General features: G+C 49.3%; 1 protein-coding gene across 1 annotated transcript in view; it reads right to left on the reverse strand.

The window, feature by feature from the left end:
- Positions 1-18,467, reverse strand: part of GALNT14 (polypeptide N-acetylgalactosaminyltransferase 14) — a 99,427-nt gene that overhangs the window by 22,346 nt on the left and 58,614 nt on the right. The window contains exons 4-6 of the mRNA XM_069800000.1: positions 8,846-8,913; positions 6,176-6,241; positions 3,828-3,949 (exon numbers count right to left, since the gene is read on the reverse strand). Coding sequence (XP_069656101.1) covers positions 3,828-3,949; positions 6,176-6,241; positions 8,846-8,913 — 256 coding nt within the window. The remainder of the gene's footprint in view (positions 1-3,827; positions 3,950-6,175; positions 6,242-8,845; positions 8,914-18,467) is intronic.

Here is an 18,467-nt window from a genome sequence, read left to right on the forward strand (position 1 = left end):
GCTCAAACTTCAAGCTTTTACCCTCACCAGATCAAATTGTTTTTCACAGCCATGCAAAGGAAAGCATCTGAGCACACATGGGCTTGTTCTCTCACTCAGAAAAGACTTTGTTTTAGAAATTAGTCCTAACAAAAGTATTCAAACGCAGCTGTAGGAAAAAGCAACCAAAAGCCATGAGCTCGGAGCTGGTCTAGAGCTCAGGTTTTCCAAATAAGCATGACAAATACTTGGTATTTCCATAACAACGACAAGTCAGGAGTCTTAACATGACTTTCTGTGAGTCAAACATCCCACTGAAAGGGCAAGGTCTGCTGTACCTACATACCGGGTGGGGAAACTCAAGTCACAGCCAAGCACGATGAGCCTTTCAAACCCATTGTAGCTGCTGCATAGTGTCCCCCAAGCTGCCACAGCTCAGTATACCCAAGCACGTTTTAGTTGCCTGAGGGTAGGGGAAAGGTTTTGAGCAAAGCATCTGCTTTGCGTGCTGAACACTGCAGGGAAAGGATCGTATCTAGTCATTTAAGACTTGCCCCCCAAGCATCTTACTGGTGAGCACTTGTAACTAGCCGACACTGGTCCCCAATTTCGATTCCACTCCTACTCATTGCACGGCACAACTTCTTGCAAGAAAATCCCCTTTACACCTTGGCTGAGTGCACTACTGCAAAATGCTAGCCTTCAGCAGTGCAACCTTCTCCCTGCCTCACTTTCCCTGCCACATCCTGGGAACATTTATATTTACTCAGCTTTCATGAAGGTCTCTCTGACCCTCAAAAGAAAAGCATGGCATGCTCAAGAGCACAGCGCTATTGCTATGATTTATTTTGGGTTGAGCACCAGATCTTATTACAGGCAGGTTCACCGTTCTTTTTTTTTGATACCCTCCCACGCCAGGGCATGTTAATATTAACAACGCCCAAATCTTCAATCCTCTTTCACATGAAATTCTCAAAAAACCTGCGAATGCATTTCTCCAATACACTTCTCAAATAAACCGAATTATGGAACTAAATCAACAGGAAAAAACTCTGAAAATGGTCCTGAAGACAACGGATGCATTTCAACCTTGGAAAAGGACCTTGACTCCAGCTTGTCTCCCAACCTCTACATCATGACCTTGTAATGGTCAACAAAAAGGGCCACGGTTGCTCCTCAGGCCCCACAGCAGCATTAGGCAAGATGAGAGGGCCATCATCTGCCTCCCCCTCCCCTAGGAGAGCACCAAACTGGGGGGGTGCTTGAGCTGGAAGTGAGGGGGTCACCCTCCACTGGATCATCCCAGTGCCATTTGCAAATCCGGTTTTGGGGTAAGTTTGTTGAGCCATACTGTAAAAACGCCTTGGGCCGGATAATTACATTTTTAGAAAAGTTATTCAGTCGAAATGCACTGATAATGGCTTTAGGAGATATTTGTTCCGTAAATAAAAACAAGAGCCCGTGCCCACGCGCTCACAGTCATACGCTTGCAAACATGCTGGTACAAAACACCCACCGTCACTGCCACTCCCAGGGACACGCACCCTCCCAGGCACAGGTCCGAGACCCCCTGCACCCCCTTTCTTCCCCCCACACCCCATCACTTGCTCTTAGACTTTCTAGTCCTGCTTGTTTCCAAATCCATGTGCTGGGCACGTGCTGCCCATGCCTGAAAGTGAGCATTGGCCTGGGGTGGGGGGGATGCTGGGAAAGCTCGATGTGGGGCACCTTCATGCCAGTGCATGGTGGCACACATGGGGTCTGGCATTTTGCACCACGGAAGGCTGCAGGAATAGCTGTTCTGGCTGAGAAAATAAAAGAGAAGCGACGCGCGAGGTGGCTGGTGGTGGCGAAAGTGCCGGGTGTGCTTCGAGGCAATCACCGCTCTCCTTTGCTTGAAACTTAAATCACATTAGCTCAAAGCAGACTGTTCCTAGGAGTAACACGGTAAGAAAATGCTCTAAGTGGCTAATCTTCACCGCAGCAGTGGGACAGGGAAGCCATCTCTTTAGCACAGCCTGAAGGTGGCAGCAGTAACATTTCATACACTTCATTGATCAATATTTTAACCCTGATGGAAAGGATGGGTACAGTGGGCCTGGGAAGAAGGAAACTGAGGACTCTCTGCCCTTATCCTGCAGCTTTTGCGAGCAGTTAAAAAGCAAGCAAGTGGGACGCCACTTGCTTTGCAAGTCCCTCAACACTCTTCATACGAAGTCTCCCTTTGTGCCTGGCCTGCAAGACACGGGGCAGGGTAAGAGCAGCAGGAGCAGCAGTGCAAGCTTACAAACTGCCTTACTTCCAGCCAGAGAAAGATTTAACCCAGAAGAACAAATAAAAAGAACTTCACGGAGGTGACGTGTGCATTTGATGCTATATTCAGACCACGATGCAGTGAAACTCCTACGGTGATGCCGCACGTGGCATCCACGTTCACCCACCCCACGGGTGCCGAACGCGGGGCACAGTCCTGGAGCTGCACGGGAAAGCAGCTCTGCCTGTCCCCTTTCTGCCACCACTGCTGCCCTTCTCCTGCCAAAACACTTCAAAAGCTCTGCCTGGGAAAGAGGCAATCGCTCTGGATACTCCTCACCAAAACACAGCAGGGCTTTGGCAGAGAACGAGGAATGCTTGCCTTAAAAAAGCTCAAAGGAACAAACCGATGCAGTAAAGTTTAGTGGTGAATCCCACCCTGGGGCAGGCCGGCTACGAGGCCCGAGTGGGGTATTATAGCAGGTGTTCTCATAATTCCACCAGAGCTGCGATCGATAATATGAAAAGGCCATTTTCATTATATTACCATTTATCAGCAGCACTGCGGCGGCCCAGCCTGCAAACCGAGGCTGGGACCTCTCCAGCGCTGGCTGCGCTTCGAGCACCGGCGGCACCGACCGCCCTCGCCCGCTCTGGCAGGACCTGACCTGGTGCTGTGCCCCCCTTCCCCCTGTCCCATCGCTGCTGCACACAGGGGATGTATAGCCCAGCCAGCAGGGCTATCACCTATAGAGGTGTGAAAAGCAGGACGCCTTGGATGAGGGGCACCGTGAACACCAGCCGAGCGGGTTTCTCCGTAACCCACCGCCTCGGCTTCCCCTTGCTCCTCAGCTGCCCATCTCAACATAATATTATTTCAACATAATTCAGTAGTTTTAAAATTACCGAGTAATAAATACTAGCAATCAGGAGCCAGAGGTGTAGCAAGGGTGGAGGAAAGAGGCACAGCGGAGGGAAAGGACCAAGGACCGTGCGTCCGCGCTGGAGCCGAAGGCGTCATCCCCTGCGCCGTGCCAGCAGGTCACCAGCACAGAGCCCCCTCTGACTCCAGTGACAAGGCGCCGGGAGCCTCCGTGCGCACGTCTGGCGAGAATGTCGCCGCCGGCGAAAGGCGAATGTCATTGTCTGCTCTGAAATCAGCAGAATTTAAATCCTATTAAATCAATTTATTAGTGCTTAATTTGCATGAAATTAAATTCGGCCCCTATTCTAGGAGCCGTCACTCCCTTAAATCATCAGCACTGAGCATTTTACATGAGCCTAATTAAAAACTCCGCTGGAGCACTGCCCACGTATTCCCCTTTCACCACTCAACTTGTGCTTGCCAGTTAGAGCCCCACGGCCCCCGGAGGCACCCACAGGCTCTCCCAGTCACGGAGACAACCCCACCTGGCTGCTGGGTAGAGGAAGACCAGCGAAGGCCACTTTGCACCCCAGAAGCTCATCGCTTTCTTCCTCGGATGCCTGCATGCAGTTGGCTACAGTTGGGTGGTCATGCCCATTAAGAGGGGAGAGGAGGTGGACATCAGCGACGCATCCCCTGAGGGCAGCCCTGGTCTCTCAGGAGCACTCACCTCTTTGATCCTCTGCAGCAGAGGGAGCAGCCAGTCCTTATTCACCTCGCAGTGACTGTCGAGGAAGGTCAGGACTCCCGCTTGTGCCACATCTGCCCCTCGGATTCGGGACCGGATCAGACCTGTTCAGGGACACACCATGTCAGCTGCTGCCCAGATGGATGGGCAATGTCCCCAGGCTCCTCCAGCACGGTCTCTTGCACTTGTGCGTCTCCTGGGTTGTGACCCATCTAAATCCCACTTGGATAAAACATGGTTCGGGTTCATTGCCTCCTTCCCGGCGCTGCAAGGCATGTCAACCATTTCCCAAGGTCACCAAAGCAAATAAACGGCTCCACCAAGATTAATGACTTATGGCATTTATGCCAATCCTTAATTTGTGCAATTATTTCTACTGTCACCTTCCGGGGCAAAACACGACTCAAAATGCTTTCATAACCCCCTGCAAGTAATAAATCCAACATAGATGTAAGTCAGTGGGGAATGGGCCAGGGGAGTTGAGGGTGGGATCACTTTGTGCCAGAATTAGGCTTTTCTTAGACTGCTGACTTTTCCCTGCTGTGCCCCTTTCCGTGTCCCAGTGACCCCCAGATCTCTCTCCTACCCTGGGAGCACTGCTGATCTGCAGCTTAATGGGAACACATTTTCCACCAAGTAAAGAGGGTCGGCTCTCAAGGTGCTAAGAGCCTGCTTGGCTCATCAGGGCGTTGATGGTGAATTTAGAGCCCTTCGGAGCTGGAGACGGATCGCTGTGTGCGTTTGTGAGAGAGAAAAATGAACAAAGAGGGAAGCCATGGAAAACAGCTGCACACACGGATTTCACACTAGACTCTTTGGCAAGATCACTGCTCTTGAAGATGCTCTGTTCCTATTTATGCAGGAGTCAACTGGCTTTCCAACACTCCTCCTGCCTGCAGCCAATGCTCAAGTGAAGTGCAACGTAAGAAAGTAGATGGTCCGTTGGCAAACAAGAGGACACACAAGTTGCTCAAGGGGAGCAGAGCTTCTTGATGAAGGAGAAACAATGGTAATACAAAGGGAGATAGGAGCGGATAAAGAGAGAGAGAAGGGTTTCAGGGAGCAGCCACGCATCAGGTCCATGCAGAAGGAGGTCACTGACTTTTATATTAAAATTTCCTCAAGGAAAGGGGTCAAGGAACAGCCTCTGAGGAGGAAGGAGAAGGACAGGAGAACAAAGCCTGGAGCAATCCAATGTTTGCCAAGGTCACCTCCTGCAACCTAGGTTGTTCCTGTATCTCTCTCTGCAACTTCTACGATCTTGCGGGTAGGCACAGTCTGCTGTACCAACCCCAGCCCTCCCCAGATCCTGGCAGGTCCTGAAGGATACAGCTTCAGTGATGTATTTAAGTTAGGTAAGCCCTCCAGGCTGGGTACCCGTCCTGGTTTCAGCTGGGATAGAGTTAATTGTCTTCCTAGTAGCTGGTACAGTGCTATGTTTTTGAGTTAGGTATGAGAAGAATGTTGAGTGAGCGGGTGCATGGTGCTTAGTTGCTGACTGGGGTTAAACCACAACAGTACCCAAATCCTAATGGCTTTATAGAGCACCATCCAGTGCTGGGGGTGAGCACATATGTACCCCCATAACACAGGAGAGAAAGGTGAGAAGGAGGTGCATGTCCATGGAGACCTCCCCTACCCTCCTGCCAAAGCAGGTATAACTCTTACACCCATGGGGAGGTAATGCCACCTTGAGACCAGACCTGCAGATCTGAAACCTTCTGCAGAAAGAATCCACAGACAAACCCTCTCCACTCCTCCATCACCACAACCTGACACACACCTGGACTCACGCCTTCGATTTTCAGCATGAAAGAACTTCATTGTTTTTTGTTTTCCTACTACTGCAAAGCAGGACTTGAAAACACCCATTCAGACTATAGGGAGCTGGAAAATGTCTCAAAAGGTTGCCAGCCGCAGCCCAGTAGGACATACATTCTTCCTCCATATAGTCCTTCTTAATCTTTCAAATATAATTAATTATTTAAAAAAAAAAAATCCCACAGAAGCAGATCTCCTCTCTTTCATTAGAGCAAACATCTTTAAAAATAAGACCCGGGGCTTTGTTTTGCCTGTTCTAATTTTCTGGTTAATAAGCTACAGCTGAGCCTCATTGGATATCTTAATAGTCCCATCTTTTTCAGCAAGAGAGGGGGGATCTATTTCAAATCCCAGCCCTTTATCACATCTCCTTTTATCAGGGCCCCCCATCCCCAGGAGCCACTGACCTCCCTTGTCGCCCACTCCATGGAGGTCCCCCCCTGCTCCATCACTCTCACACCTCCCCAAATCTGGGTTTCCCACCTGGGTTTTGGGCAGGCAGCTCTTACCTTCTCGCCGTCCGTTCCGCAAGCACTTCACCTTGGGGAGCTTGCCCAACAAGCGGCAGTCATCAGCTTGGGAAACACAAAGGGATGACATGTCACCCTCAGCCCTCGTGGTGGCTCTGGCAGCAGAAATGGTCCTAGGGGAGATTGGGAGCAGGGAGAGGACCCCGTCCTGGACTGGCTGATGGCTTGTTAGGGCGATTGCTCTGCTGGGGCACAACAGTCTTACCCCTCAGCTCATGCAGTGTAAATCAGGACTGGCAGAGCAGCAGTTTTCATAAAACCACTGTAAACCCAGCAGATTTACACCAAGAACAGCTGAATTACACTGGAAAGTCAGTGTAGAAGAGCCGTGGTTGGGGACAGAGTCGGAGTTTTTGCACATTAATGCAAATGACTATTTTTGGTAGCTGCAAAGCAACACAAAAGCTGTTTGATGCATGTCTGTGTGGAGGGGCAGGAGCCTCCTGAGGGGGCCCGCAAGCCCTCAGCAAGGAGAAAATGATGGTCAAAGAGAGTCCTATGGAGCATCCAAGGGCTCCTCATACCTGGGGCAGCAGCTCCACGGGGCAGAGAGCTCCCACAGCCACCCACACCTGAGCTAGGGAGCTCCTGCAATCCCACATGCAGTTGCTGCCATTGCTTTCGCCCCGGTGCTGCCTGCAGCCCCAGCATCCCTCCTCACCCAGATTTCTCCCAGCAAGAGCTGGCTCTGCAGGCATCTGCACCCATCACAGTCCCCTCTACCTCCGCACACCCACGCCGTGACCTCCGCAACCCCTTCATACCTCTCACCACTTCTCTGCCTCTTCTTCCTCGGCACTGTAAACACACGTGCATGTGCCCCATCCCTGGCACCCACCCCATGAGCCCGCGTGGACCTCTCAGTGCTTTCATCCCCTCCAGAAATCTTTGTTGACGAGAGACATCACTGTACCAGTATCCCTAACAACTGGGGTACAGGGCTGTGTTGCTCTGCGCATACGAGGGGGGCAGAGGTGGCAGGGGTTGGCTACAGACCTACGATGGAGATTTGCTGGGAAGTGCGGGAACCCACGTGCAGAACAACTGCATCCCAGTGAATAAAAGGTCAACGGACAGAGAGAGGTGAGAAATGAGACACAACTAGGCATGAGATAAAAGCACCAATTGCTTGGGGTGGGTTGCAGGGAAAAAACTGACCGTGTGTATACAGCGTATTATGCAAATAGATGTATTTTATGTAAATGCATGCAGACTAGATGCCAGCAGGCTCAAATTATCACAGGAAAGGAGATGTAAGACAGCTGAGAAGCACTGATTTCGAGTAGCCGAGGGGCTGCTCTAAGTTAGGTGGGAAAGAGGCTTCCCCCGGTGCCCCAGGAACGAGAGGAGCTTAAACCCAGCCCTGCTCCTTCTCCAAGGCTCACGCCATCAGGTGTGCTGTGGCAGGGAAACTGCATTTCTACAAACCTTTCTCCTTTCAGGAAGGCAAGCGCTTTGTCTATTTAGCCAAATAACTGGCATTTACTTCCTCCCCCCTTCAAAAAGCCTGCTCTGCTGTACGCCGGGGCAGCTCGAGTCCTTGCGCCTGCTCCTTTTCTCCATTGCAGCCGTTCTGCCAGTCCTCAGGCTTGCCCAGCCTGGCCCCCCATGCACTGGAGTCACTCCAAAGCCCACCGTAATCACTGCAACCCCTTCCCCCGGCTTCAGCAACTCCCCAGGGAGGTGTCGATGCCGAGAAGTGGGTCTCATGTGAAATCTGTCCCTAATGCTCTCTGAGGCAGTGCCTATTTATAATATCCAAGAGCAAAGCATAGATCCTTTTTTTTTAACCTCTCTGGCTTAGTTTTCACATTTCCTAGTAAGTGGCTACATCTTGCAGCTCCTTGAAATGCAAGTGCCATGGACAGCTCAGTCTAGGTGTATTTTATCATCCTTTTTATGCCTGAGACAGTTTTTTCGAGCACTTAGTCTCAGCACCTGAATCTTCCACTCACCCATCTCACCAGGCAAGGTCTTTAGCTGGGGTGGTTCCCTGGAAGCCCCTGGGGTTTCAGCTCCCGACTTCTGCTAGAGATCGGACCTATTGATTTCACTCGAGTCACGCTGTTTACTGGGAGAGAATGGCAGGAGGAGGTGGGCTGTCTGTGGTGTACAGTGCTATTTATGGTGCATCTCAGAAATGGGCAACCCATGCAGGAAAGCCTCTTTACATGGGTGAAAAAGAGGGTTAAAAAAAAAAAAAAATCAATCAAGAGTTGCTGGCCACCTACATAAACGTATGCAGAACATGTGCATACATCAGGAGGGTCAGACTATCATCATCCTGTGCAATTCCAGTGGTGTCAACCCAGAATTGCTCCTGGCTGCAGCTGAAAGCCAGATTAAACACACCATAGCTGCGGCAGAATACAACCGGGTAAGGATTGGATTCATGTCTACTGGGCATAAAAACTATTTGCCATGCGCTTTTCTTGTATTATATTCATGAGAAGAGGTTTGATCATTTGGAATTTGAATTCTTCACGCGGCGATGCAAACCTGGCACAGTGGGGTTTGCTCTCTACACCTACGGAGCTTTAAATTTCCTTCCGCTTTGACAAACTCTTTCCCCCTCTCTGCGTAAATCCCAGTCTCTCACACTCTCTTTCAGTTTGGCCCCTCGCTTTTAACATAGAAAGGGTCACTTACGATCATCACTGAAGTCATCCACTAGTATGATTTCATGGACGAGGTGCACTGGGGTGCGGTTCAGCACGCTAAAGAATGAAGAGAGAAAATCCATGACAGTGCTTGACCAACTCAACAACTCAGCAAATGGAGCGCGAAAGCCTAGGAACTGATCCCTGCCAAAGCACAGAAGACCAGTCTTGGATTTCCAGAAAGAATATACTAGATAAGACCCAGAAACCACCCCCCAGTAACCTACAGTGCCCAGCTATCAGCTTCCCGTAGCCTGATCTAAGAGTTGAGCACCTGGTATTCCTGGGAAAAAGCTGAGATTCACCCTTACCACCTTTGTGAGCAAAAGCAGAGCACCATGTAAAGCCAGGGGAAACAAGAAAACCGGCTTTTCAGCAATATGCACGTCGCACCAAGTTTCCTAACGGGGCTTACAGCAAAGCTGCTGTCACCCCACCACCTCTCCTGGGGCTAATGATATAGTGTCCACCGACAGCAGGGCCAACACAGAGAAAATTACCCAGCTCAAACCCATCTTTACAGACCTCACAGCCATGACAGGACAACTCCTGGTTTTATCTGTGGGCTGACTGTGTTTTAGAGACTGCCGAGAGGATAAGAGCAGGGTTGGAGCGCACCTATTTAATGAAAGAGAGAGGCTGGAGGATGTGGTTCACAGCTCCCTCCAGGTGGACAGACACTGAAACGTGGCTGAAAGCTGCAATCTTCCCTTAATTATGCCACGAAGGGTGGTATTATTATTACTATTTTTATTATTATTATTTAAAAATCTAGACCTGTTCTTCCCCTTTCTCGCACGGTGCAGAGGTCAGCAGAATTACAAGTGTTTAAAATCCGGCCCCAGCAGAGGGTCAAGGCTGACTTCTTGAAGCAAAAACCCCAGGGCATCCCAAAAATCTCCTAATCGCTTGACTTGGCCTTTGATAACGCCAGTTGGGTTGTACAGGCTTTTCCAGCTTTTAAACTTCTTTGCCTTCATCCTCAGTGTGGTTCCTTTTTCACACAGAATTTAAAATCCCCCCCACGCCAAATTTCACACCTGAGTCTGCCTTCTGGTCTGGGTTAGACAAAACCTTCAAACCTGCCACTGGCATAAGAGGGCAGACACCCCACAGGCTAAAAACCTTGAAGCCCCTGATACCTCCAGACCCTTATTGACAGATTTCCCCAGTCTCAGGCTTCCAAAGCTCCGGCAAAAAGCCTGGAAGTCTGGAAAACTACCTCCCCAGCCCAGACCCCAGCCAAGAGGGCTCTGAAGGGCAGGATCCCCAGGGCACTTGGGTGCTCGGGAGCCACCAGCCCAGCTGGCAGGAACCCCGAGGGGTCTCACCCCTGGATATCTGAGGACATTCAGCCAAAGGGCTGCATTTCTCTGATGAAACCTTCTTGTTGAGAAACCACAAGCCCACCCACCCAGGACAGCTTGGAGTATCCATGCCTATTGCCAGGTGCTTGCTGCCTGCGCTGGTGTACCCCCACCCCACCAGGTGCTGGAATTACAACCCTCCAGAGAGAAAGAGTTGAGCTGGATTTTTTTGGAAGGACAACAGGACATCTTAAGGCAGATGCTTGAAATGGATCCTCCCTCCATGGTTTGTTTGGTTGGGTTTTGTCCCCCCAACAGAAATCCTGAAAAACAGGGGGGTTTATCTCAGACCAGAGTGGGTAAGGCTGGCACCTCCCTTGTGGAGCTCCTCAAAAATCACTTCCAAGAACTACACTCCCTGGAAACACAATCCCTGCCTCCTCCAGTTTCAGGATCTTGGCAAAAGCCATGATTCTCCCCCTGCTTCAGATGCCTTGCGTGATAAGGGGTGGGCAGGAAAAGAAAGCCTCCCGGGGTGGGGAGGAAGAAAAAGCCTCTGTCCCCTAAGCTGTGGCCACCCTGGCATCACTAAGGCTTGCACCAAGCAGGTTTAGACAGCACCGCCTCACCAACACCCACAGCTTGCACAAAATATTAGAAAAAGTAGCTGAATGCCCCTCCTCCCACTGGGGCACACAGAACAATTTAGATGTGCTGTTCCCACCTGTCAAGTGTTTTTTAATTATTATTATTAATAGGTTTGTTATTTTTAAAAAATCCCCATATGCGAGAGCTGAGTTCAGCAAATTACCGCAGCTGAGCGCCAGTACAGAGAGACAGGAGAGCAATATCATGCTCAGTGGAATATTTAACAAGTGCTGATTGCCTGGAAACCTAAGCTGGTGAAACCTGCAGGAAAGAAGCAGACTTGTAAAAAAGCCAGCAAAATAAATAAATAACTCTCCAAGAGCGGGAGGTGGGGAGGCAGCGGGCAACTTGAATATTCAAAGCCTGCCTCTGCCCAGTCTCCCCTATAGATTTGGCCGCTGGAGGTGCAATGCGGGGCTTAACTCTACAGGAAGGTGGTCGCAATGGGGCTAATTCTACTTTCGCTGGTACCAGCAAGAATAACTCAACCAAAACCACTGCCCTGGGCTGTAGACTCAGACCTGGGCTCATAGCGGTACTCAGTGCCTTAGGGGAATTCCTCCCAGGGCACCTCTTATGGAAGAAAATCCAGCATGGACCGTTTTCAAGGCGCTGGGCTGGAGAGATGTGCAGCCCAGTCTCTGCTCAGCTGCAGGCTCCCGCTATTCCCAGGTCAAGCAATTTGCTGCCAACTCTGTGCCTCAGCTTGCCACCCCGTAAAATCAGGGATGATGTCCCCTGAACGCCAACGACGTCCATCTGTGGGATGCAGAGGGTTGACCAGAGCAAGGGGGAAAAGTCAGCATGCTGACTGACAAGGGAAGGATGTCTCCAAGGACCGCTCTGGCTCCATGAACCATCATCCTTCCATGGGGTTAATGACAGACACCACCGTGAGTGACGCAGCATCCCCCGGCACTGCGAGCAGCCTCAGCCCACACCATCGCAGCCCTCTCCCATCAATTCCCTTGTGGGACTCCCTCACCGTGCCACACTTTCCCAGACTCCACGTGAACAAAGCCCTGGTGAGGGTGGTCCAAAGGCTGGGTCTACTGTGGCTCTAAGGACCCTGATGTCCACTGATTTCAGCGGGCTTTGAGCTCATTACTGCCCTTGCAAGTCTGTGCACAGACACCTGCAAGCCCCCAAATTGCCACTAAGGGCCACTTGATGCAGGCACAAAGAGATCCACAGCCAAGGCTGCAACGCCGTGACCGCAGCCCACTTCCCAACGCAGCCGAGGGCAAGTACGCCGGCTTTTCAGCAAAGCCAAATTCACGTCTCCAACGCATTTCCTACCTGTGCTCTATTAATCACACGGTAATGCACCCATGCCACTGGAGACACGGGAGATTATAAACACCCCTCCTGCGGCGCTCCTTGGGGAGCACGGGAAACAAAGGCACTGAATCCTGCACGTTTTCGACATTACAGGTTTGTTTTTTTCAGATAGACATAAAAGCACTTTTAAAAATTCAAAGCCAGCTTTCCTATTACTTGTGCCTTTGCTCAGCTTTGATTTTTTTTTTAATACTTTCTTTTCTTTATGTGTGTGCATGGTTTTTTTTTTTACCTTTTATATGGGTAAAATCAGAAGACAATTAATATTATAGTGCTTTGAAGTACCTCTGGTATTTATAGATTTTTTTTCCCTGAAATCAAATGTAAGTAGATATACTGCAGTGATGGACATATTTTAACAAATCAAACCAGCTTTCAAGTTCTGTTGAGCCAGAGATGACAACACTTTCTCCCTTAAATGGCCAAAAGACTCATTACCACTGAAATGAAAACTCATGCCTCTAGTCCAGAAAGTGCTTACGCTTACTCAACCCATTAAGACCAGATTCGCTGCTGAATTATCTTGAAAAGTTAATACTCAAAGTTTCTTTGTTTCAATGGATTTAGCAGACATTATGCAGATGTAGCCATGGAGAATTTCACCTTAAATTTTCACCGTAAGGTCCCTCTTCTGTCCTCCTCAACAATTTGCTGGGATCCTTTTCCACCTACCCAGAGGTAAGCACTGGATCCAACAGTTTCATCTCCAAATAAATACCAGTGCAAAAGTCATCCTGACATGTAAGACATGGAAAATGTTTCCATGGAGGAGTTCAGACCTTCTGACAGAAGATCAGTATGGTTTTGGTCATCACCCAGAGTACCAGTTGCTTTAGAGAGGTGACTGTGGACATTGATCCTTGGGAACTCATGAACCTGTTAATTCTCTCCATGGCAAGACACTGAGACTTGTTAGGGGGAAAAAATACACCTTTGGGGGTATAATAAAGTGTTGAAAGGGCCAAGGGTCACAATTATCAAAATCAGACCGAAAGCATGGAGATAAAGTGCCCACCAAAATGAACTGCTTCAATAATCCAAAATAGCTAATTATGTAGGAAGAGAGACATCACACCAAGAATAACCATAATGAGCTTTGATTACACTGCAGCTTTCCCATTTTATTCTTTCAAATACCCACCAAGCTCTTTGAAATTCAAGAGTTCTCTTGTGTTAACATCAAAAGGTAAAAGCGCATGGAGGGCTGTATACTTAGTCACCGTGAGAGATGATTAGCAAATTAAGAAGAAAAAAAAAAGTCCAGGGTTTAAGCAAAAAGAAGAAAAAAAAAATTAGAAAATAGTTGGCACAAAGTGCTAATTATACAGTTTCTGTGCAACACCTGGCTTGGTTTTGCTTCTTTAATCAGACTCGTTTCAGTTATGGCACAGGCTCCATACAGTGTCACCACTACCTATGGAAGGAGGTGCGCGTCTTTGTCGTTTCCCTGTCTCAGATGCGTCTGGATGCAGACAAGGTAGTGGCGTGAGGGGAAGATGCAAGGTGCTGGCTGTCCAGAATCTCACTTCTCTTACTTACAAGCATGGGAAAATGAAAAGCACAATATTCTCCCCACTAATTAATGATCTAAATATTTGATGTGGTATTCACAGCACTTGCATCAGGACTTTGGCAAAAGGATGTGTTTTGGTTTGTCAGCGAGAGGTAAATAATTAAGTCTCCTTAGTCCTGTTCTGAGCTCCCCAGCTGCAAGTTTGAAGAATAAATGAATGAAGACCACTCAGCAGAGTAAACAGGACTGTCTCACCCTCTGCCTGGCAGGTCACCGGCACGACAGCCTCCTACACTTCTCTCCTGCCCAGCCTGCGCCAGCGCTGACCAGCCATCAAGCTCCTAAAATTGCATTGCTGGAGAAAGTCACAGCATGGTGGTCTCTGATGGTCCGGGAGCAAAGCAGAGCATCACCCCGGGCTGCCTGCAGTTCTGCCTTCCCCAGCTCTGACTCCAGGGCAGGCAGTGTTTCTCTCCCTGCCGCTTCCAGGGATGCTCCCAGGGATGGGGCACGCACCAAGTCTTCCCCCCCCGTGGACCTTGGCAAGGGATGCCACGCTGCATCAAGCCCTGAAAGCACAACTGGTCCCCCAGCGGTGGCCACATCTCAGCATGTGAGCATGCCGATGCCTGCGGAGGAGGGACAGCAAAGGAAAAGGGATGATATTCTCATAAGCAAGCCATGGAGTAGATCCCCCTAACCACAGAGGGTTACAAGATGGGGAGGCACTATCACCCATCGCTGTCAAGAATCCCAGCACCCAGCCCAGCCCCAGGCGATGAGAAGTGCATCTTTCCTGGCCACGCTGCTCCTTCTCCTCCAGTGACTGCTATGGCCTTGGGGACATCCTTAAGCTCTCCCGCCGGAGGAGCTGGGCAGCTAGAGCTAGCTGGGTAATGAGCTGGATTCCCTTCCTAAATCCAGGCTAGCACAGGATGGAAGGAGAGGAAAGAAATTGTTTGGGTTTTTTTTTTTTTAAATGCCTCTGTATTGCTTATTCTCTCCCTTGCTCCTGCCTTCCCTCCTTGGGTTTACTCACATGGTCCCATCCCTGTACTGCTGGGGACTCTCACCATCTTTAATACACTGAGCCTTGGAGCTTGAAATAACATGAAACCAAACCGCAGGGGGATAAGAAAGTTGCCCAAGGTAATTCGAGAAGCAAGTGGCTGAAACAACAACCCAATGGTAGTTTCTTCACTGTCTGCACAGTAAAAAAAAAAAAAAAAATTTCTCGAGAGCTACTTTGCTGTTCACCACTTGCTCCTTTCTGGCCTCTTCTCCCCTTTTCTATTTCCCTTTCTCATGGCACCCACCCCTGCTACCTGGACACTTGTACATATTCACAAGCATAGTTACATAAAGCATTTATAAATGCTGACTACATCATTTGCAGAGATTTGGGCATTCGATTAATTTAGCTTTCTTTTCCCCCCTCCTTTTCTTCCAGCTGGCAAACAGTCAGAGAAAAGATCATGAAACTTTTAAATTAATTCATTATTCAACACAGTCCACTAGCTTTTCTCAATAGCTCTGACGACGCAAATTGTTCATAAACGAACCGTCCCAAATGTTCGCAACATGACTTGCGTAAGGGGTGCTGCGGAGGCCACGTGTTGGCACCTCTGCTTCATGGGTCAGAGCACTCACAGCCTCACCAAGAGCCACATGCAACACACTGAGCCTGCAGTACAATTCAGCCTCAGCACTCGGTGAGCATTAAAGCTCTCAAGCATCTAGGAAAAGCGCAGGAATAGCAAAATCCCTCCTGCTTGTCAAAATCCCTCCCGCTTGTCAAAATCCCTCCCGCTTGTCAAAATCCCTCCCGCTTGTCATGTACACGGTCCCTTCTGCAAGAGCTGATTTCCTCCCCTGCTAGAGGGTGCCTTCAACAGCATTTCCCTCTGCTAGTCCTCCGTGTTTCCATGGGGTCCTGTAAGAAGCGCTCCCTTTGGGGGGACAATGCCCCACCACCCATGGCTTTGGACAAGCCAAGCAATGTCCCTTTGCCCTGTTTCTTGCTCCTGCCATGGTGGTTAAGTGAGAACATTCATTCTGCAATGAGGCTGGAAAACCCAACTTGCTGGAACTCAGAAAACCAGGTTTGCAACCCAAAAATCTTCCACCAGCCCCAGACAAATCACCTCTCTGTTCCTCAGTCTGTCCATCTGTCACCTGGGTTATACCAAGAGCGCACCATGGAGATGTAATGGGGAGAACAGGGTAGAAGAGGTGCCCGTTTTACTCACCACCATGCTCAAAGCGCTTGGAGACACTTGGCCACAGACTGCTACAAAAGGCACAAAGCAGTGTCAGGAGAACAGAGTTTGTTTTGAGTGGCCATGGAAAATGATCCATGTTGTTACAGCCACCTTGGGATGGAGTTATCTGGAAGATCTAATTAAACTAAGCATTTGCCAAGCAAGGGGAAAAAAACCCCAGAGCAGTCAGAAGGCACACCAAATTAACGTACAGAGGCTGAAGAGGCAGATGAGCTCTCAGCTGGGTCAAAAAACAGGCAGGGAGGTGGCAATATGTGCACAATCATGGCTGGAGAGGAGCAGAGCAGGAGCCACGTCACCAGTGTGACTTCCGACCGAGGGTTGGTACCCTTAGGGCCAGTTGGATCAAAGCAAGCCTCTAAGTACTGCATCCAGGAGGAAAACAGTGAACCCTGATGCCAGGAGGCCACCTCCAATCTGTGGGGACCAGAAAACGGAGAGTGAGCTCAGGAGAGCTCAGGATCTCAGCCCAGGGAGAGGCAGGGGAGATGGGGACCCAAGGCTGTCATCTCTGTTCCTCACTGCCCAGGCTTGCCTCTGCGGTGCAGCTCAGTGAGATGCTCCACAGGGCTCTGGCACCATTTGGAGATCAGCCTACGGGAAAGAGGGCTCAGAAGGGGCCCCAGAGCTGGGGAAAACCTCCCCACAGACAAAACACGAGCACTGGAATTGCTGGGGCACATGAGCGGGGAGGAGCAGTGGACAGGGACAAAGCTGTGGTGGAAGTCACACGCAACCAGGTAAGAAAGGCAGTAAAGCCAACTAATCAAGTCAAGAAAAGAAAAGAAGAGGAACAAAGTCTTTTTATAATGGGAAATCGGAAACTTCAGAGGACAATATTCTAGAAGAAGAAGGAAAAATTCAAACTACCTGTATTTCTAACCTTGCCATCATTGCAATGAACAGTTCACTAATGAAACCAGATATGGAGGACCCAGGCATAATAGCCGTATCATGGGTCTAACATCTCTCATGTGACAACATCACTCATGATCATACCTGCCAGGACAGTCAAGTGCTGAGTTATGGGGAGAAATGACATTAAAGTCCATCCCTGCACTTTACATGTTATAAGCATCCTATATCTCAGGGGCTAGAGGACTGCACTTGGTTTTCCCTTGCCATCTCTGTTACAATGGGTTCTGGGGGATGGTAAACCTATGCAAGGCACTGTAAAGATATAAGAGAAGGCCCAGGATCGAGGAAGTGGTACACAGCATCAAGTGCCAGTGCTATGCACATGCGAAATCCACATACCCTAGAGAGAGAAAGCAGTGACAGATTATTAAATGTGAAGCAAAGGAGATGGGATCGGGCATTGTCCTGGTTTCGGCTGGGATAGAGTTAATTTTCTTCCTAGTAGTTCATATAGTGGAATATTTTGGATTTAGTAGGAGAAGAATGTTGATAACACACTGATGTTTTCAGTTGTTGCTAAGTAGTGTTTAGACTAAGTCAAGGATTTTTCAGCTTCTCATGCCCAGCCAGCAAGAAGGCTGGAGGGGCACAAGAAGTTGGGAGGGGACACAGCCAGGGCAGCTGACCCAAACTGGCAAAGGGGTATTCCATACCATATGATGTCATGCCCAGTATATAAACCAGGCAGTGGGGCAGATCGCTGCTCAGGAACTAAGTGGGCATCGGTCAGCGAGTGGTGAGCAACTGTACTGTGCATCACTTGTTTTGTATATTCCAATTCTTTTATTATTATTATTGTCATTTTATTATCATCATCATTATTATTATTATTTTCTTCCTTTCTGTCCTATTAAACTGTCTTTATCTCAACCCACGAGTTTTACTTTTTTTTTTCCCCCATTTTCTCCCCCATCCCACTGGGTCAGTGGGAGTGAGTGAGCAGCTGCATTGTGCTTAGTTGCCGTCTGGGGTTAAAGCATGACAGGCATGAAACCATAAAGCAAAGCAGGAATTCAATTTTAGGACTATCAAACTCACTTGTGGCACTGGATATGTTCACCTCAGGCTGCTGTTTTCAGAGAAGACACCAGTGAGGACATAACAGTGAACAAGGAACAGCTGAAGCCTCCCCCCAACCAGCAATCCCAGTCTGACCAGTACCGATGATGGCAAGGGGTCCCTGGGCATGCCGGGGTTTAACTGAGAAGGCTTCCAGCAGGGCACGAACCTTCCCTATGTGGGCATGAGACACACCTGCAAAACACTTATTACTGGCACAGAGCTGAGCACACCCAAGCTCGCTACAGAGAAACCCACCAGCTGAGACCTGGAGATAGACCCCTCAACGGTCACTAAATCTTCCTACAAGAGAACTTGCAGATTCAAGGCACGCATTGGGGTTAAACGCTGATTTTGAAAACCTGCAATGAAAATGAAGCCTTTAGTCTATCCCCTACAGCAAAACACAGCCAAGAACAAACCGACAAATGAAGGAATGGCCACATGCCCAGAGCGCTCCACCGTGTATCCAGAGGAGTACAGAAACCATCCTTGAAAATATAGTCTGTATGTGCACCATTAGGGCTTCTCAATTAGCAAGCC

The sequence above is a fragment of the Haliaeetus albicilla genome, chromosome 13 (assembly GCF_947461875.1).
Source record: "Haliaeetus albicilla chromosome 13, bHalAlb1.1, whole genome shotgun sequence".
Lineage (NCBI taxonomy): Eukaryota > Metazoa > Chordata > Aves > Accipitriformes > Accipitridae > Haliaeetus > Haliaeetus albicilla.